This window comes from Rhopilema esculentum, chromosome 3 (assembly GCF_057945365.1).
Source record: "Rhopilema esculentum isolate cy_ngs chromosome 3, ASM5794536v1, whole genome shotgun sequence".
Classification (NCBI taxonomy): domain Eukaryota; kingdom Metazoa; phylum Cnidaria; class Scyphozoa; order Rhizostomeae; family Rhizostomatidae; genus Rhopilema; species Rhopilema esculentum.
The window spans coordinates 2,456,846-2,478,494 of record NC_142817.1 but is presented as its reverse complement, the minus strand read 5'-3'; the positions used below and the strand labels follow the sequence as shown (position 1 = coordinate 2,478,494).

Sequence of the window (21,649 nt, the reverse complement as noted above, 5' to 3'; positions counted from 1 at the left end):
TCAAGTATGATTTCTTATGACGACTTCAAAGCTTTACACGAAATGACTTTTAGGAGTAATCCTTTTACGTTTCATTAAGTGAATAATTTTTTATAAATTCCAGCCAATAGCAGAGTTCAAGAGCTACTATAAATATTTGACTTTTTTAACATTTTCACATTTTTAACATTATGGTAAATAAATTATTTGGCTGTATTGACGTAAATCTTTAATTTAAGGAGCACCAAGGCCTTGCTTGGTAGCAGGATATACTTTTACCCAAACATGTTTATCTATTACTATATGGATATTAAATTCAGTATAAATATCTTTATATGTTCACCCATAGAATCAATTAAGCAATTTCAAAAGCAGAAAACTCCTTTGACGTTAAATGGGACCCAGAGAACTCCTTTGAGTACAACGATTCGAGACTGACCTGTCTAGCCTAGCAAGCATGTATATTGCAATGTCTATTTCTTACCCCTTTTCCCAATTCAAAGGGTGCACTTTTTAATTGCAGGAGGATCGATATTGAACGGGGGGAGGCGATGCAACATCTCGACACACTCTGCCTAGGGTTGTAGAGTTTTAACGAAATTCTCTAGCATATTTTATGAAAGAATTTTGATAGGGTTTTCTCCGTTTTTTCGGCCTGGATTTGCTCTTAAATTGTTCTATATTTTCTTAACTGTTATAGTTTTCCCATAGAAATATGGATATTTCCCCCAGTGGCGGAAATTCAGGCTTTCGTTTTGGGGGAGGGGGGTCCAAACAGTGGCGGCGCCAAGGGATGGTATGGGGGGGGGGTAATTACCTCCTGACTTTTCTGAAAATATGGTCTATATATTTCTTCTAAAAATGAATTAAAAAGCGCTGGGTAGGGGTAGATCAAATTTCCCAAGGAAAGGGACGAATCACTGGAACGAGGCAAGAGGGGCGTGGTCATACTGGCCCATTACCCTCCCATTCTGTAATAGCTGGCGCCGTCACTGGTCCACAGGTCCACGATTTTCCGACAAGATAGCATATTGGATCATATATTAAAAGTAGTATGTCTCAGACGAGCTTTCAGCACATTTCACTTTTGTTAATTACCCGACGAAAGCTTGAGCCCCCTATGCCCCCCCCCCCCATAATTTGTGACAGATCGTAACGGTAGAGCGTTGAGAAAAGAGAACACCACTTTCTGCTGTATTCAAATCAAAATCCCATTCTCCTCTTATTTCCAATCTCTCGATTTATATACCTCTATTAATTATAATTGACATATCACGTGATTACAGTTTACAATGTGATTGGTCCTGTTACATCCTACTCCCCCTTAGCAAAAAAAAATTTTGTAAGAAATTTTTTTTTTTATAACGAAATAGAGAAGGCTACTAATGACAAGGAATAAGAAAATTAATATAGATATATATAAATTGTACAATTACGATACTGACGTGTCCTTGAATGTTCATGATTCAAAATTTTGTTTTGTTTTTTTTTTAAATTCTAATTACGACATACACGATTGAATAACTCTTGGTTAAGGGTGAGAATATAAGTTCCTCCCTGGGAGCTACCATTTAAAGAAAGATAGGGGCAAGAGTTAGTTAAACCTCGTAATTTCCCATGACGAGACAGGATCTCTCGTGCATCTGGAAGCTGTTGATAGATATACTTACAAGCTTCTGATGAAATAGATGATTTAGATGGCTGGAGCTGTAAATAACGTCCAAAATGATATGCTAAACGAGTCAGTTCGTTTTCAGGGTTTTCTGTAATCGTTTCATCCTGTGGTGTGTCAGCGAGGGCATCCTCGGGTGGACGTAAATCGTATTGGTCACTGTCCGGTATTACAACAATTTTTTCTATATTAACAGGGCGCGGAAAAGGTTTACCTGTTTCTATGTCCTTTAAAAACAATAAATTGTCTTTGTTGTGGGGATGTCCTACAACTGTATACGGACCGTTAAAATTGCGTAAAAAGCGTGACGCGGAACCGGTGACTCGTGCAGGTGAGTCGTTGCGCAGGTAAACTATTTTTCCTTCTGGGACAGTTAAATAGCGCGAATTCATATCATACAATTCCCTTTGGCGACGTCGCAGGTCAGACTTTATGTTTTGGAATTGAAAATGCGCAGATTTTAGGCGGGAAACCAAATGTTGAGCGTATTTATCCACAGAAAGTTTAGAGGGCGGGAGATCAAATGATAATGTTTCTGGAGATGGTGCAGCGCGACCGAAGACGAGAAAAAAAGGAGAAATGTCAGAAGTACCTGAAATAGGGGAAGAGTTATGCGAATAAACGGCTGGCTGCAAATAATCCTCCCAACTCTCTTGGTTATTTTCGCAAAAGATTCCAATAGCGGAGTTCAAGAAACGATGAACACGTTCTGTGGCGCCGTTCATGCGCGGGCGGAAACCTGACGTGAAAACTTGTTTTATAGACAGTAATGATGTTAGGCGATGTAAAACAGCGTTTAAAAATTCACCACCCCTGTCACTTTGTAGGACAGCCGGAAAACCGAAAACTAAAAACACTTCATGCAGTAAAGCATGTGCCGCGGTAGTAGCAGTTTTGTCGGGCACGGGTATGGCGCGCAAGAAGTTAGAATAAGGACAGACGGCTGTTAAAATCCATTTATTTCCGGATGGTGACCTTGGGAGTTCGCCCACGTAATCTACGCCAAGGGTATGAAAGGGGCTCTCGTATAAGCGAATCTGCATAGGCCCGTGTTTTTGCTGTAGTGTTTTAAAGCGAATACAATTTGGACAGCGACGAACCCAGTTACGCACATGTTTAGATAAATTCCGCCAATAAAAATCGCGCGATAGAGTGAGGTAGGTAGCGTCGCGGCCTCGGTGCATACCCATAATACTATCATGGTAGGCTAAAAGAAGATGGCGTTGTATTTCCGTATCCGAAGGGACAAATATCCTAAGATGATCTGGGTCTTGCATGAATTCATCTGAGTAGTACAACAGGCCGTCCAATAGCACTGCCCTTTGTGCAACAGTAACAACCCATTTCTTTATTTTCTGTCCTACCATACTGAGACTAGTTTGATCGTTACCTGATGCGAGATAGTTAATTAATGGGCCTAGCCAGGCATCTATGCGCTGTTTTTCTGCAAATTCAACCCTATTAATGTTAAGAGGGCGGAGTAAGGCAAGATCAGAAGGCCAGGGGGATCCAGAGGGAAGTTTAGGCATAGGCGTTAATGATTGGCTAAGTTCATTGGGTGTAGCAGGGAGTGCCATTGACCGTGGGGACTCCATGAGAAGGGGTGTGGATTCAAATGGCTTACAAACCGGCCCATGCGAGGGGGGTAGAGATGTTAAGCAAGCTAGACTTAAACTATCGAATGTGCTGCTAAAAAGTGCTTCACTACTAGAATAAATACAAGCATCAAATGACAAAGTGGTTAGGATAAAACTTGTAACTTCAACTGGGGGCATTAGTAGAGCATCACCCTCTAAAGTTGGTTCAGGGAGAGGTGCGCGACTTAAGGCATCTGGAACAACATTTGCAAGACCAGGGCGATGTTCGATATGAAAATCAAATTCGGCTAAACTCAAGCACCAGCGAGCAAGTTTGGAATTCTGTGGTGCAAATGAGGTAAGATATTTAAGGTTTGCATGATCCGTAATAACTTTGAATTTATGGCCTATTAAATAAGGACGAAAACGTTCTAAAGCCCATTTTACAGCGAAAAGTTCTTGATGCGTGGTAGGCCAATGAGACTCTGTTTTGTTAAAAGCTCGTGACGCGAAACGGACTGGCCGGAGAAGACCTTCGTGAAGTTGTGCAAGCATTGCACCACAACCCTTTTTGCTTGCGTCACAGTGCACTTCAAAAGGGCGTTCCCAATTAGGGTGTGATAACATCGTTTTAGGGGAAAGAAGTGCAGATTTGAGGTCTTGAAATTCAGCCTCGTGAGCACCAGTCCACGAAAAGGAAGCATTTTTAGAAAGAAGTGAGCGTAAATGAACGCTTCTTTCGGACATACGGGAAATATATTCTCGAAAATATCCCACCATGCCAAGAAAACGTTTCACCCCTATAGAGTTTTTTGGGTGTGGCATTTGGGAAATGGCTTTAGTCCCATTTTCGGTAGGAAAACGGCCTTCTGGCGTGATACGATGCCCTAAAACTTCCAAGTCTTTAGAGAAAAAGGTGCATTTAGACGGTTTGAACTGTATTCCGAATTTTGCTGCGCGTGCAAAAACTAATTCATAGTGTTGCAAAGCATCAGAATAATTTTGTGACCACGTGATACAATCGTCGATATAGATTATCAGCCATTTGTATAAAAAGTCCGCAAAAACAGTGTTCAAAATACGTTGAAATGTTTGCGGGGCTGTGTTTAATCCGAAAGGCATTTTAAGAAATTCGAACAGACCTGCATGTGTGGCGAATGCTGTTTTATGTGCATGTGCCGAATTTACGCGTACCTGCCAATAGCCAGAGGCTAAGTCTAGCTTTGCAAATAATTTGCCATCTCCTATGGCGTCTAAAATATTAGAAACAGGCGGAATTGGGTAGCCGTCGCCATTAGTAACGGAATTTAGGCCACGATAATCAACCACAAAACGAGGGGGCTGTGGGCATCCTTTGATAGCAGGTTTGCGAACCAGAATTACAGGTGCCCCCCATGCAGAATTGCTAGGCCGAATAATTTCCATTTTAAGCATGCGCTCAAGTTCCTGTTTTATCGCTGCCAGCTCGGCTGGACTTTTACGGTAAGGCAGTCGATAGACTGGCCTGGCCTCTCCTGTATCGATATTATGCTGGAAACCCTTAATCGTAGAGAGAGGCGTGTCTGGTAAATAAAACACCTGAGGATATTTCCTAATAAGTGCGCGAAATTTGGAAATAATATCTGGAGGCACATGAGAATAAGCTGCTGTATTTAAGTCCAGAGCCTCCACAAGTTTAAGATAATATTCCTCTGAAAATACGTCTATATTACTCATTGATTCAGGGGGTAAGGCGTGGTCTGGCTCGCGCGGCGAGTTCTCCAAAAATTGGGATAAAATAGACGAGTCGTTGCCAGTTTGATTGTTGTTAGAAATGTTTTGTGTAGGCCGTACATTTGTCGAAAACTCAGTCTTGTCTACGTTATTTGGCGTATGTGTTGTCGAAACTACAGGGTAGACGTTTGGTAAATCACAGTGTACAGCAAAAGAATGCCATATATCTGCTAGATTAGCGGCAGTGAAATCGGCAGCGTCTTTGTGAATGATGTCTGTTTCAGCTGACTGTGCATGTACTGAGCCTAACAGTGCGTTAAAAGGAAGTGTGAACTTGACCTGAGTTGACCTGACAACAAGTTGCGTAAAATAAACTTCGTCTGGAGGGAAACTGTCAACACTATGTTGGTCATGGTGTACATCACTACAAACCGTGAGAACAGGGGGTCCTAAATGTGGCTTAGGAGGGCGGGTCGGAGAAAAAAATGCAGCGACATCAAACCCGGGAGAAATAACACTAGGAACATGCGAAAGGCAAATGGGACCACTAAGAACAGTTACCCCAGGGGCTATGGTACTCCCTTCCAACCAAAGTGGGGCGGAAAACAGGGAAGAACCAACGAGAGAAGCGGCAATGACTAAACATACCGAAATAAGGTTAAACCCCTTGGCAAGCTGGATAGGTGAAATAGGCCTATCTGGGGTAGGAATACCGGTAACCAAACACGAAACTGGGCTAGTAGGTGACCCTAAGAGAGAACTTAATGAGGGAAACGCAGTAAGAGGATTAGTATTACTACAACGAACTGTGAACTTCATTGTATCATGCCCAAAATATACCGTACGTGCATATGAATCAATCTGTGCGTTTGTAGCACTTAAATGGTTTTGACCAAAAAGAATTGGCCACGATAAATTAGGCACTACGAGCATGGAAAATGTTGAGGTGATTCCCGAGTCCCATACAATAGGTACCTGCATAATTCCAACTGCTTGTAGCTGAGACGAAGGACAAGCAGCTGAAACAACGATGGGATGTTCCAACTTAGTAAAAGTGAGTGTGGGGCAGTTACGAGCAACTGTTTTAGCCTGGTTTTCACTCACTAATGAAATGGAACATCCCGTGTCCAAAGGCAGAGGGAGGGACACGCCTGCGGACGAGACTTTCGTCCACAAAATATGTTTACCAGCAAGATCGGCCAACGAAACACTAGATCCTAAGGCCGAAGGTAATGATGAAATGGCAGGGAGGCCAAAAAGATGATCTTGCTGTTTATCAGGGGTCCTAGGCGTAGGCGACTGAGGTAAAACAGCCTCAACATGTTCCATGCGTACAGATAAAGAATCTAATTTATCACTGATAGCCTGTAAAACATTATGATCTTGCTTTTCAAAAGGTTCTACGCTACATGAATTAACCTGTGCTTGAGAAACAGAGGGATGTCTGATACGACGTCTAGTACTATCAAAATTTGTCTTAGTTAACGAATGGCGTATAGCCTTGCAACGGTATTTCTCGCATACACTACATTTGTGCAATAACCCTTTCGAGCATCGATTGTTTGCTCGTTCACAATAAGAACGTGAAAATTTATTGAACTGAATACAAATTCGTTCACCTGAAATTCGGCGAGGTTCTTGACGCTCGTTCTTCGAAGGAAAAGGTGATGCTGGCATCGCAATAGCATCCTTGGGTTTCCAAGACTGAAGTTTGGGTCCTTCCGGATATGATGGCAGAAATCGGGCTTCGATTCTTTTGGCGGCTTCCACCAGGGCAGCGAGGGTGTCAAAATGGAAATCTCGGCTGAGGATATCCTTAGAAAGGTCCGGTCGTAGCTTGAGGACAAACGCATGTATTAATTCGGTATCATTTCCAGGGCTGGGACGATGGATTCCGGGAATCAATTTTTCCAGAGCATGTTGGGTTTCCGTGAAACGGTGAGAGAAATCGGCAACAGATTCTGTTCGATGCTGCTGTATCGAATAATACTGAGACAGAAGGGTCTGAATCTGCTGATCTTTCGGAATCCCTCGTTGTGCTGCAAGTGAGCGGAGGCAGTGATTAAACCAATCGAGATGATCTTCATCTTTTGCATCAAAGGGTGGGGCGTGCACCTTATCGTCGTCCATTGAACATAAAATGTCGTAGGCTCGCGCATCTTGAAAGCATTGCTGCTTGACATAAGTGAGCCATAAGCGGGGTGGGACATCGGAGGACGTCAAAACATTTTGCATTTGCTGGAGAAATCGGTCCAGTGGCTCAGCTCCCGTAAACTTCGGCAGTTGTAAATTCGGTAGCTTAGAAGCATTTGGGTGTCTCGCGGTGTGGGTGGAGAGTTGTGCAACAGTGGCAGAAAGCTCTTGAAGCTGTTGCGCTGTAGACTCCGAGGCATGTTTCTGGGCCTGTTGTTGGCTTTTAACAACTTCAGCAAGCCCATGTATGAGGCCTAACGTCTCTTCGTGCGACATTTATCGGGCTCGAGGCATATGTAAAAAACGGGTCCTTCACCAGTTGTGACAGATCGTAACGGTAGAGCGTTGAGAAAAGAGAACACCACTTTCTGCTGTATTCAAATCAAAATCCCATTCTCCTCTTATTTCCAATCTCTCGATTTATATACCTCTATTAATTATAATTGACATATCACGTGATTACAGTTTACAATGTGATTGGTCCTGTTACAAATTTCCGCCACTGATTTCCCCACAAGAGTAGCTTTCGCCTCATTTTCGCATTCAAAATTGTCTCGTTTTCAGTAGACAATGGCGCGGCAAGGACAGTTGACTGAAATCTCTGTGGAAGCAGTCCTCTACAGGCCATTTAAACACTCGATTGGAATTACAACGCAGAACATAAGTAGTATTTGAATCCTGCAGGATCTTTTTTCAAAGTGTCTTTAAATGATAACAGAATGAGTAATGAGCAGCTCAAAAACGACTCGAAGGTGTGGCCTAGGCCCAACAGACCAGTGACACTATTGGATGTTATAGGGTCAAAAACACTTGAGTCTAGCGATCCTGCAAACACAACGGCAAAAAACAAGCAAGGGGATGGATGCAAAGACTTTTCTAGTGGTCATCCATCGAGTTATGATGCAACGGGATCTTCTGCACAACAAGAAGAACTAACGGACTATATAGCATCTGATCTGGTAAGGCCAAGACCAAACAACGAAGTTCCAGCATCACACTATCACTATGGTGTGCATCATGAAATGGCAGAACAGCATTTGTCTCATGTACCAAGTGCATTATTAGATCACGATTTTGGCTTCTCTGGCAGTAATCAGAGCCAAAATAGTCAGCTTTCATCTGATTTGAAGAGCAAAAATGAAGGGGAGATAAAGAAAATCACAGGCAATGTTGATGAATTGCAGGAGGCAGAAAGGAATCTTGGGTATGAGTCCAAAGAAGAGGCAGGTAAAACCGAAGAGGCTTCTGTCGAGAAAGAGAACAGAGAGTGTAGTGGAGATAGAGAAATGGTGTATTGCATATGTAGAACAAGTGATACTGACAGATTCATGATGTAAGTAAGAATGGGCTACAATGCCTGCCAAAAGTACTTGGAACACCCACCAATTTACGCTGCATTTGATATCTTTCATTCCTTTCATTAAAAAAATTTGTTACTTCCGCCCCCTTCCCCCTCAAACAATGTTGATGATTTAGAGAAATATCATAAAAGAAGCGCAAAAGAAAGTGCTTCCTAAAATCCTAATCCGTTTGATAGTAAACCAACATTGTTCCGTGGGGGAGAGGGGGATGATTGGTTTTGACCTTGGAAATTGATGTCAGTGTTCCAAGACTTTTGGCAGACATGGCTAGATTAAAAATATATTATCTGTTTTGTCTGGCTAAAATCCAATGTATGGTTGTGAATCCATGATCTTGAGCAATGATAAGAGGTTTTTAATAATATTGGCCCAAAACTCCTAGTTTGCTAGCATCAATGATGGATGCTATGATTCATTGGAACTATGTTATCTTTTAACCTGGAATCCACCTGCCTCTGTTGCTCTACAAGACATGTAAGAGAAATATTGAATATTAACTGTAAATAATTTAAAAGTAACTTGATGTTTTAAATAAGTTTGAAATGATAAGCAGTTACCCCAGGTTTATTTCTAAAATGATTATTATTCTTATCTTCAGAGGATGTGACAACTGCTCTGAATGGTTTCATGGTGACTGTATAAACTTACGAAAGCATGAGGCCAAGAAAGTTGAAGAGTGGTATTGTCAATCTTGCTTAGGTATAGCTTGTCAACACTTGCCTTCAGTTCTGTCTGAAAATTTGTACATAATTTGTATATTTTACTTAAATTTGTTTTTGATAAAACTTTCCAATAATTTTTAAATTTGTTGAAAGATTTTAAGTGTTTTTTTATTTTTCTTTTGGTTCATTAATTATTATTGATATTCAGAAATAGTGTTCTCAAAGTTACGAAGAAGTATCTATAGGTCAACAGTGATTAATCAATTATCATATTTTGATTCATTTGATACTGTTTGGTTTAAAGTAGTTTATTTATAATCATTTATTTTTTCAGAGCAACAACCCCATTTGGAAATCAAATATAAGGCTCAAAGAATTGATCCTGCTGCAACTCATGATTCATCTTCTCATAACAAGGTTAGAAGATACTTTTCTTAAAAAAGATATTGTTTTATATCTAGCATTTTTATACTTTAGATACTTATGAGATATTTCATTATGCTACTAAAAAGATACCATTTGGAGTGAACAATTTATTTATCTCCGGTGGCTAACATAAATAATAAAAGTTCCAGCAATAAATAAAAGATAATTGCAACAAATCCTGCTTGATAGGGGCATGTTATGTGCCTAAAGTTTAATATTTTAATTAAACAGATCAGTTTCGTGAATAATTTGGACATTCAATGCTGGTATTTTTTTGTTAATGTCATTAGCTGTCATCATTGTTATAAAGTAAAAGCTGTGATGGGGACTTGTTTAAAATATTTGTATGTTTGGATGGCTGTTATATTTCAAAAACTGCAGCAAGAAGTCATTGCACACGATGCAGTGGAACATGATCCAGGGGAACATGGTGGTCAAATGATCAAAGACCACAGGGAATAAAATGAAAACAAAATACATTATATATACTAACACACCTAAATTAATAGCTTTCACCTAACTTAATAACTTTCATTGCCTGATTAAATGGTTGATTCAATTGAAGCTCTAAACTTCACTGCTTCATAAGTAGCCCAATTGTTATCCTGTGTATGCATAATGATTTTTACATATATGTTGGTTTTGGGAAGACATAGCCTATTGATCCCTGGATGGTATCATCTTTGTAGTGCCAAATGATAATTTTGATATTAATGTATTACTTTAGTCCTTAATATAATACATTATTTAGGTACATTTAGGAGTCCTCTGCTACCTTCTTTTAATAATTTTTTTTTACCCTAAAACACATAGTTGTTGTTGGTCTGGACGAGTTTTGAACAGACATTAGAAATATATATTTTTATGGAGAAATTGATTTTTAGAAATGCTCTTTCCCCTGCTAGCAACAACTGGCTAAATCATATTTATCCATTTGTTTATAATGATTGATGCTGATAGCCAAAATAATCTCTCAGTTATTTTGATACTAGAATGAACTAATATTGAAATTAGCTGTGCATGATTTCAGTTTGCTATCACATTCCATAAACATCTTGCTCAAGTATGAATGTCCTTCAGAGTAAATAAAGCAACTAGGCTTTGTTTGACCATGACAAATTGATCTACCATTTTAAATAAAATGCATAGATTTTGAGTTAAATGGTTGTCTACTTTTAAAGTTAGGGTAAACGTTTCTGACACGATATTTGGTTTTGCTATTAACGGAATCAGATTAAACTATACATCAATCGATGCACAAGAACGTGGTGATTCCAACCATATAAAAATAATTGGCAATTATTGTAAAATGATACTTTCCAGGCAAATTCATTGCTTAACTAAGTGTACCACCTTCAAAAGCTATTTTGTACCCTTGCGTTTATGGTAACAAAATCTTACTTATATCAGTAGAAATTGCAGTTCCTAAGCTACCAAATTATGTCTCATATTTTTCAAATTCCTCCTCCCCTTGAAACTATACCCTGTCAATATTTGGCAATCAATTTTTCTTCCCTCTCATCTTTATTTGGCTATAAAAGACGGACCAGAGCAAATACAAAAATTTTGAGACACACTTTGCTTATCCGACCTCTGCCCTGGCCGTGTGCAAATTTTTGAGCCATTTGATTGCTACATTGGGTACAAAATAGCTTTTTTGTACTTTTATGTAGAGGAATTGTGAGTCCGGAGAAAACAGGATTTTGCTGATCGCACTTAACAGGTCAAGAGATTTTCAGACCTCAACTAAAAGTTTTGATAAAGAAATTATGGAAACCTTCGTTTACATGGGATTTTTTCCATTTTCAAAATTTCTGTTAGTTTCAAATTTGGTATCATTGTGTGCCTTGAAAGTTCGACTACTTGAATATGGAAAAATCGAAAAATATGTATTTTAATCAAAAAAGCGTTTACCATAACCTTAACTGCTCTCGTCAACTATAGGGTTCATGAAATTCTTTGCTATTATGTTACAGAGAGGCAAAAGAGTATCAAGAATGTGTGGCGAGTGTATTGCCTGCCAGAAAACAGATGATTGTGCTGAATGTGATTTTTGCAAGGTTTGTTTACACAATCTTTTTGCAATATCTGAAGTCTTTGTTTTGCATGCGCCCCTGTGTTGTACATGCCTTAATTTTGAATATGGATCTATCTATTGGGGATTCTCTATTAGAACATGTAAAAGTTAGGCCTGTACCGATTGCTTGAGACCAACCCTCCAGCTAGGTTGCTTAATGATAGAAGAAGGCTTGTATAAAACTGTGTCAGCATATTTGCAAAGATGCAGGCAGATATATTTTATAGCAGAAATTTTTTAAAACCTTTTTACTAATAAATTATCCTTTTTTATCCAATGGCATATAATGGCAGTCTGGTCGAAGTTTCAGCTATTTCATATATGTATGCATATTATGGCAGGGTTTTGGAGCACTGGATAGAAAAAGTTTTCTTAAGACTGTATTATGTATAAATTTATATTCATGACAATTTTATTTTAAGTATAGATGAGTTGACATAGGTGTCCTTATGTTTGAAAATTTTCAAATGTCAAGCACCTAGACTCATAAAAATAATCTGTATTATTTACGCCGTTTTATGAAATGCACATCTTCACTATGTTATTGATATTTTTTATTTTAGGATATGAAAAAATTTGGCGGAGAAGGAAGATTAAGACAAAAATGTAGACTAAGACAGTGCCTCAAATTGTCAAAAGTAAGAGCCTGCAGCTTTGTTATGACTAACGAAATATTAGCACGGATAACAGATAATTTCCACATAAAGTTTTTTTCATCTTCAATTACAATGCTTGTCTTTTCTCTCGTAGGCACAGCCACTCTTTTTTGAGAAGAGCTTAACCATAACCATGAACTTATTTCCGATTACACCTCTATTAATTTGTTACTCCAAGCCTCCTTCCTTTGTGTCTCATTTATCTTTTATGATGCTATGGCATTCTTTGTCCTTGTTCACTTTGATCTTTTTGACCCCTTCAAATTTCAAACTCTCACTTATGCAAGCAGGAGTAATGTTTCTGACAGCCTTTTTTATACTTGAAAAACAGCATAATTTAGAACAAAATAATACTGAACATTTCTTATTTCCGATAATCCACCTTGTCCAATAGCCTTTATGCCATTGGCTTTTAGACAAAGGCCTAGGGACACTTGGTCATGCTTTGCCTCTTAACAAAATAACGACTCTGTCCATTATCCTAGATGTGTCACTGTATCAGCAGTTGCAGAATATTTCGACCTCCGAGTTCCTTTATGCCACTGATTAAAATTTCTTTTCTTGTTTTTGATTTGACTAATTAATATTAAAAAAATTTTGGTAGTTCAAATTTTCAAAGAATGTCTGAATTGGTGGAGTTATCAAAAGTTTCCCTAAACAGTGGTGATTTTAGAGCAAAAATCTTTTCATCAACCTTGGAAAAATTCGAGTTTTCAGATAGTTAAATTATCGTAATTCAACTGTATTTATCTATACTTCCTGATTTAACTGTTATTGTTAAAATGTTAATAAAGTTATGAATGGCATTATCTCTTTTTTTCATAGATTCTTCAAAAGAAACCAGGGAGATTTTCATTCCCTGAAGAATATGTGGAACAATATCGACAACTAATGGAAAGGCAACAGGTGATTGTCCCTTGGTTTATAACGATCAAATCAAGCTACAAAGATATTATTATGCATAGTTTGAAGCTATGTAGCTTGTGTACCTTATATATAAGATCACTTTGAGTATCAAATTATAATTGAAATAACATGAACTATGACTAAGTCAAACTGCAGTGTCAATGAGCAAGCAAGTGAAAATTTGAGCAGAGACTCATTGTCACACGTCTTTTTTATGTTTAGAATATCTTGACAAATAGTATGCCGTTGTAATTTTAGTGGAGTTACAGCTTGAAACTTTATAGAAACAATTAAAGAACAGCTTTACAGAGAAACGCATCAAAAAACAAAAATAAAAACAACAGATTTTCTTGCCTATTGAGTTGAACGATATACTTGCTATTGCGAAGTTTCTGTGAATCTTGAAAAAGTTTACGAAAATTTGGAATTAGATTATCGCTAGAACATATAGTGGAAGTTCCCCAGAATATGCCAGTATTTTCAAGTTCATGAGAGCTTTTCCACTGTATTTTTCCTTTTTTTTATATTCCTAACTAAACAATTATATTTGCTGTCACTAGAATTTTCATATGTAAAGTACTCATTTTGAAATGAGCAAGCCAGACTCATTAGATGAATCAATTTTGTTTATGTTACATAGAAATTGTTGAAAATAGTTTTAGAAAACTCGTGGGCGCTTGAGCAAGGACCTAAACAGTTTAAAGAAAAACATTTTCAAGAAAGTCTTTCTGATAAAATTAAGAATTTAACAAGCAAATCAGAATAGGGCATATAAAATTTCTTTCGCATATTAAAGAATATATGGATAGGTATTGGCTATTCGTGTCTAAAGAATGCGTGACTTTTTCATAGTCAAGTGAATACAACAGTTCTGAAAATCGAATGGATGACCAGATGAGACAACTAGATCGCAAGAAATATACCGGTTATAATTACAGCGAAGGAAGCCGCGATAAGCGAAAAGCTGTGAAGGTTAAGCATGCAAAGCAAACCCAATTGACAAAGGAAATGAAGGTATGTAGAAGCTGTATCAATTATTATAGGGAATGCTACAATTGTAGTAGTCAGCCAATTCAGAAAGTAAGATAGCAAGTTGTTGTCCTTGAGTTATTGAGTGATTCTATGCACTTGCTTATGCCGAATGACAAATCTCCTATGACCTTTCACCTGAATCCTATGACCTTTCACAAAAAATCCAAATGACCTTTCACCTGATAGCTTGTCTGATGATTACCGCGTTTATTAATCAATTAAATTTAGTTTCAAATTTTGGACGTCAACACGTCCCAACACACTAACAGCACCCTCCATTGATTTTTTTCCATTGATTTAATGATCCTTAAGTCAGCTACTACTCAAATTTGACATATATCTTTGCATTAAACGTTTGTTAGTCATGAATTTATATTTGTGAAGTTTTTCCCAAGCAGGCTTGGTTGTCTCAGATATGTTCATTCAGATGAAACCATTTCTACTTTGTTCAAAATGTATTGCCACATGTATTATGGATTCCATTCACATTAAAAGGTTCCTTTCATATTAAAGCTAATTGCAATATTTATATAATTTTTTATTTCAATAAAAGAATTCTAGTTATGTAAAAAACTTGCTGATAGAAAATATTGCCTTGTTAGAGAAAAGACAAAGAATTTAGGGACTTGATGAAAAAAGAATTGCGAGAAATGAAGCTTAATGACCTGCAAAGGAAGAAAGAAGAGAGAGCAAAGCGAAGACAAAATACTGTAGCGAATAAATCAAGAAAAAGGTTTTCAGGGGCTAAAGATGATTATGGAAACCCAAAGCGACTCGATGCCAAGAAAGAAGAGCCACGTCATTGCTTCGGACCAGGGTGTATCAAAGCGGCAAGGTCTGGGTCCAAGTATTGCGGTGACGAATGCGGTGTTCAGTTGGCCTTGAGGTGAGCTTAGATCTGCTTTATTTTGCTTTACGTGCTCTTGTTCTTCTTTTGCTACTAGCTTCACCTCGAAATTAGATTGTATTTAACTGGGCCTGTTAATGATGGAGGAGGGGACCGATGTGAAATCCTTTTTTGATTGATTGCTATTAGTTGAAACTAAGTGGCAACTTAGTAATGTTTAACGCAATGTTCGATCAAAAAAAGTCTTCTTGAGTTCTAATCAATTTTCTCACAAGATTTTTGAGCATATTGAATGTTAACACATCACTGAAGAATACATTAGTGTACTAAAGCTTTCATCCCTTGAAATGAAAGAAGAAAGCCCCTTTTTTTTATTTGGCCCAATGGCTTCTTATATATGAAGGTGTTGCAAATATGAAACACCGCAATACGCCGAGAATAAACAACAATAAAAACACGTAAATCAGTAAAGGCTAATATATGAAGCACGTTTCTTTAGACTCAGGATTTGGGGTCTAATGTTAAACTTAGTTTATTCTAATCATAGCATAAAAGAAACGCAGAGGCAATACTCTTTTTAAGGACAACAGGTTTAAAGATATGACTAAATTTAACTGCTATATGTCGTTACTGATAAGGGTCGTTACTAAAAACATATATATCGAGAAAGAACTTTTGATCGACTGCCAATGAGATTTCACACCATTTGATTTTGGAATAAGTGATGATAATTCTTATTGTCTTACATATTCTTAGGAGATTGCAGGAAATTCTTCCTGAAAGAAGCAAAATCTGGAAAGAAAGTCCATCTTTAGCAAATGAAAAGGGGGAAAAAGCTATCGAAGAAATACATAAACAGCAAGAGGTATTTTAATTGAAGAATGATCATTATTTTTGTTATCAGATCATCAATAGTATTGAATCATTCTGTTTCTTTAATTAAGTCTGTAATATTGTTCATTCTATTATTTGTTATCACCGTCTTGTATTTGTTTTGTTGTTATGTGCCTTCGTATTTATGAATCTTGTTTTGTTGTTATATGATTGAACCGTGTTTTCTTAAAGTTATCATTTAATCATTTCATATTTTCACACTCTGCAAATTGTTTAAGGGCATAGTTTTACATAAAGCTACCAATTTATGCATTTTTTTCTAGTTTGCTATATTAACAGCTTTTTCCAGGAAATTTATCTTTCTCGTTAGGTCCTTACTCTGCATTTTTCATGTAAAAAATACTACCTTGCCTGAAATTATGTAGCTTTTTTTAAAATATCCAGCTTTAGATTTTAGATATACCCAAAATATTAGCTCAAAATGTCATTAAAAAATTATTTCATATTATAACTTTTTTCATTCCACAGGTTTGCAAGCAGAGGTTGCTGGATCTGGATAAGGAGTACGATGAGTTCGAGGCTATCGTTGAAAAATCGAAAGTTCTCACGATATGCGAAGAAGAGGTATGCTATTTGCATGCTGCCCGTCATTTTTCAAATTTATGTGAACCAAATGTACCTTAAAGTATCGATATGCCTCTTACAATGATACCTGGCACGTACTACCCAGCCTAGCCCTACTGCAGGTCTTCACTATTGTACTAGAGTACAAGGTCCCTCTGCAAACACTATTGCTCTAGATTTCCAGGTCCCTGTTCCAAAAATCGAGTGACATGCGGACCGAAAAGTGCCATAAACACACCTGGATCCGTAAATTTTTAATCGAGAACATGTTAATTTGAAATGCACGCTTCATGTGCAATATTTCTTTCCCTCCTTCATTTTCTAGAGGATATCTTCAAAACACGATTCATTCTGCTTTCCTCCTCCCTTCCTACTTTGACATATAGACCCTAACAATAAACAAATGTTATGGTATTATGGACAAGCCCTTTTAGTAGATACTGATGAAATCATAGGACAGACCGCACAAGATTTGTGAAGATAAAGTGATTGCAAGAGTTTTCAGAGATTTTATAGCTTTCAAAAAAAATAAAAACATAAAGTAAATAACAGTCTGAGGTAAATAAAAGTTATCTAGATAAAAGTTAATAATAAGATAGGCAGAAGAAACACGAAATGACAATAAAGCGCATCCAACATTGAGCAAACATTTTAAGAAACTTTTTCTTGACCAACTTTCAAATCATTTAGCGAAGGACAGAGAGAGTAGTGTCAGTTCATTTTTTCTACAGAGGGCTACACATTCAACTTCGTCTTTATAATGGCTACTCCTCGTAACGTTTCTACAGTGGCTACTCCTCATAATAAATTTTTTCGATCCAACAAACTATCGAGCCCATCCATATCACAAGTGCTACTTTTTTCTGTCAAATGATTGAAGGTTTTTTGCCAAAAAACAGTAAATAAGATAATTTTTTCTTTACGCTGATTCTAGCTGCCCTTTTGCTTGATCATAGATGTACTGGTTATTTTATTTTCTGTTGTTCATGTTAGGATAACGATGACGTTGAGGGGGACATTGATCTGACTGTCTACTGTGTAACCTGTGGCCTTCCACTTGCTCCAAAGATTGCTCTTCGACACATGGAGAAGTGCTATTCTAAGGTAACGTCATTTGTGAGCAAAATTTGTGCTTATGGTCATCATAGAAAGCAAATGTTTTCATTGTTTTACTTTTTGTCGCTTACAAAATCTTTAGAATCGATTAGAATATTCATATTTCTATTTAGGTAGTGTTTATTTCTGTTTTTGGTAAAAATCTATGACAACTGAAGATTTGAAGCATAAAAAACTTCAAATTCAAAATGAAATAGTTAATCCCTCTAGTGATTTTAGGGATACGTAATTCAAGGTCTTTGCCAAAAGTCTTTCTATGCGCGTGCTTAGTTGTTCTGGCTGTCATTAAATGGTATTTTACTTTTCCTTTTGACTTGCTTTAATCTCACAATCCCTTGCTATCGGAAAAAATTTTCATAGTATTTTAAGGATGTGACTATTGATTAGTAGTGTCAAGTTACACCAATTTTGTAATAATGAGGGTAACAATGATAATGTATTTATTGAAGTTTTTTAGTCAGCTGTAGTAGCACCCTGTTATTCATTTGATATTTCAGCTTGAATGTTTGACATCTTTTGGTGCTATGTACCGAAGTGCAGGGTGAGTTCATGATAATAATGTTTGGCAACAGCAATTTTTTTCCATTAAGCCAAAATGAGTCTATGTTCTTCTTTTCATCGAGATCCGTTACTTAGGTAACTCGACATTCATTTTTTCCTTTTTAAATCACTTTAAACATTTTCTTGACATTATCCTCGTTGTTTTGAATCGTTCCTCTCTGCGTTTTCTTCCCCCACAATTTTCAAATTTATTTTTTGTATATACTGAGGTATATCTTTCCTCATGCTTCCGGATTTGGAAACCGAAGCAAAGTTTGGAAATCTTAGCTTACTTTGGATTTATAAATCTAGCTTATTTTTCAGATTTCCTTTAAACTGTTGCTCACCTGGATAAACCCAAATTTGTGACAAATAGTGGTATTTCCGCGAGCTTTCCATAGATCCGCTGATTTGTCACAGATTTAAATTCTCGTGATTTATCATTGATAAATGAAAGCCCAGGTGGTTCTTTAAGATCGGCCAGGTGGATTAAATAATCAGCTGATTATTGAAGTTGTTTTCATATCTGCACAATCCGTTTCTTATCTTGCAAATGTTCAATTTCGAAAAAATCATTTAGTCGAATATAGATTATTGATACGGGCTTTTCAGGCATAATCTTTTAATTCCCAAAATTTTTCAGCTCATTATGTCCTTTTGTATGGAATGTTTAGCTTAAATTTTTCTGATTTATTATAAGCTAACGTCGAATTTTTTTTCATGCAGCAATCTTTTTTGTGACACGTACAATTCGCAGCAAGGATCGTACTGTAAACGCCTAAGAGTTCTCTGCCCGGAACATACCAAGGATCGCAAAGTAAGTTCGCTTTAAGGGTTTGTTTAGAACTTTAGAGCACCAGAAAGGCGGTGTTTGTGTGCCTTGTATAATTCAATTTTAGAAAAGATAAACTGAGGCAAATAGAAATACTAGTTTAGTTTAGTTGTCTGACGTAAAATGATAAATATTACCATGGGTGGTGTAACGGGAAGGGGGCAAGAGGACAGATTTGAGGACGCTCAGGATATTAGTTATCTCAGATTTCCCAATAACATCGCCATTTTATGGATTTCTTTAAGGCTTTCCAGCTCCTTCCTTGGTTAAGTAGAATGGCTCTTACGCTCTGATATTACGATCTGAAGAGACCTAGAATATATTAAACAATAACTCAAGATGAATTTTCAACAAAGTTTGATCACACGATAAAGAGAACCTTAGTTAAAAATTCTCCTTAGCCTCTACAATATTTATGTTACAGATTTTTGCCTCAGTACTTGCTAGTGCTGAAAACATACGTTTTAGGACTTGGGTTCTTTGAATAGGGGAGCGCTCCAATTTATGATGTAATGATCGAAATAACTGGTTGTGGCGTGTCGAAAACAGTGCTTCTTAGATGTGTTTAGAGGCTTTCACTCAGAGTATAGTTCATCATCATCAGGTACCATCTTCTATCAGAAGGTTGGCTACCATGACTCTCCAACTATCCCAAAATCTGAGTTTTGGTTGGTTGTTTTGGTCATAGATAAAACTAAGGGGCTAATAGTAGAGATGGGCCTCCAGAACCACCTCTACAGTGTTTTAAAGGGACACCATCCCTTTTTCGAGGAGTTCTTCCACCCGAAGCCGTTGACCCCTGGAGTCGTAGCTCATCCGCCTTACTTGCTGGTCTCCCGCCGAGTTAGCCGTTGGCAATCGCTCGTAGCCCTGAGCTAGGGAACCCTGCCAGGTGGTACTAGTCGGGTCAGACTGGACCTGTAAGCTAGTGGAGGGAAGGGACGCTTTAATTTCCCATTCTGGTCCTGTCGGAGCATGCCACTGCCCTTTGTTAATTAGAGTATAGTTGCCTTTGTTAATTAGAAAGTAGCGCTTTTACGAAAAGATGCAGTATAGAGGACGCAGAAAGTTTTACATATTTGAACTTTTATTTTGTTCATGTTGTCCCTTATTGAAACTTTTTATATGGCATTTGAGAAATATCTAAACGCCTTCTTGCAGATTGGCACAGACGAAGTTTGCGGCTGTCCATTGAGTGAAGGGAAGCCAGATGAAATAACAAAGTTTTGCAGAGCACCAAAGAGGAAATGTGCTAAACATTATTATTGGGATAAACTACGCCGAGCGGAGATTGATCTTAAAAGATTGCACGAGGTATGGATGTGTGGTTGTTTGGGCTTTAACCCAGCGACTAGAAACCTTTATGTTTCTTATTCAATACTTGATTGTGAAGCTAAATTCGAGCAGACAGGCCACTATCTGCTTCTTAAGTCGCTAGTACACTTTTTCATACTTCTCTTAAAAATTTACCTCTAGTGTAAACGGACAATAGGCAGGCCCATGTTGCGGTGCTGTGCAGTAGTTGTCGACTGCTTCCAGCAGGATTTTTTTCCAAGCAATTTATTGCTGTTACAAAATTTAAGAGCCGCTTTTAATAAGAGATCGGGTATGAAGGCTATAAGAGGTCAGATAATCATCGAAAGCTCTAAGCTAGGAATTATATGTAAACAAATTTGGGTTGAATTTGTTTGTGCAAGCGAGTCATGCAGGGTTTTACTGTAAAACCTACAATGCCTGCCAAAATACTTGGAAAACCCAGCAATTTGCGTTGTATATTTTATATATTTTTCATTCCTTTTCCAAAGAAATTACTTCTTCTAACCCCCTGTTCCCTAGAACAATTTCATCTGTGGCTTGTAATTCAAACTTGATTGCCAACTCTTGTTTGGCAAACAATGAACATTATTTGTGCTGCTAGCTTAGAATAAAGTTTAATTTTTTTATTGTATTTTCTAGTGGTGGAAGCTCGAAGAGGGTCTAGAACAGGAGCGAGCGATTAGAATGTCCATGAATTCAAGAGGCGGTGTTGTTGGTATTCTGCTTCATCAAACTATTGACCATACGAAGGAAAAAACAAGTTAGAGACAGTAAAGTCGTGATGACGTCACTGATGCAACTATCTCTTGAATTGTGGCATTCTGTTTATATTGTATAAAGTGTTGTATATATTTTTTCATTAAAGAAGACATTGTTTTAATAAAGTTCATGTCACATAGATTCGTTTCCTGAAGAAAGCGTATCTTTCCTTTTGTGTGTACAGAGTTATTTGCTCCAACATGCAATACTACTCTTGCAGCAAGTCTTCGTCACATTGTGCTTGGCTATAAATTACAAAAAGATAGACGATGCATCGAATGCGCATCGATGCATGACAGCGCAATACACACCTCGGGATTATTTGAATGGGGATTTTCTTTAAAGCGAGCGAATTTTCTTTCTCCTAAAACCTCAGCCCTATCTTAAATTCGCTTATATTCACTGCGGTGTAACTTTTACAGTATTTCTAATTTCCTTATGTGTAGAGGCAGATTGTATTTTATGGTCCTTCGTGTTGTTTTCGATTTGTAGTCATTTTCGATTACAATAGTCGTTTTAAGAACAT

At 37.5% G+C, this 21,649-nt stretch overlaps 1 protein-coding gene across 1 annotated transcript; it reads left to right on the top strand.

Annotated features, from left to right (window-relative positions):
- The first annotated feature begins 7,679 nt into the window (after positions 1-7,679).
- LOC135692821 (CXXC-type zinc finger protein 1) lies at positions 7,680-21,271 on the top strand. Its single transcript, XM_065211138.2, has 15 exons — positions 7,680-8,467; positions 9,094-9,194; positions 9,492-9,574; positions 11,560-11,643; positions 12,224-12,298; positions 13,142-13,222; positions 14,075-14,236; positions 14,857-15,140; positions 15,858-15,966; positions 16,464-16,559; positions 17,553-17,663; positions 18,173-18,216; positions 18,942-19,032; positions 20,209-20,361; positions 21,004-21,271. Exons 1-15 carry the CDS (start codon positions 7,854-7,856, stop codon positions 21,127-21,129), a joined length of 2,214 nt encoding a protein of 737 aa, XP_065067210.2. The 5' UTR covers positions 7,680-7,853; the 3' UTR covers positions 21,130-21,271.
- The last annotated feature ends 378 nt before the right edge of the window (positions 21,272-21,649 follow it).

Coding starts and splice junctions, on each gene's coding strand:
- LOC135692821 (XM_065211138.2), top strand. CDS start 7,854: ATGAGTAATGAGCAGCTCAAAAACGACTCGAAGGTGTGGCCTAGGCCC. Junction 9,195..9,491: donor GTATTGTCAATCTTGCTTAG/GTATAGCTTGTC, acceptor TTATTTTTTCAG/AGCAACAACCCCATTTGGAA. Junction 15,967..16,463: donor AAATACATAAACAGCAAGAG/GTATTTTAATTG, acceptor TTCATTCCACAG/GTTTGCAAGCAGAGGTTGCT.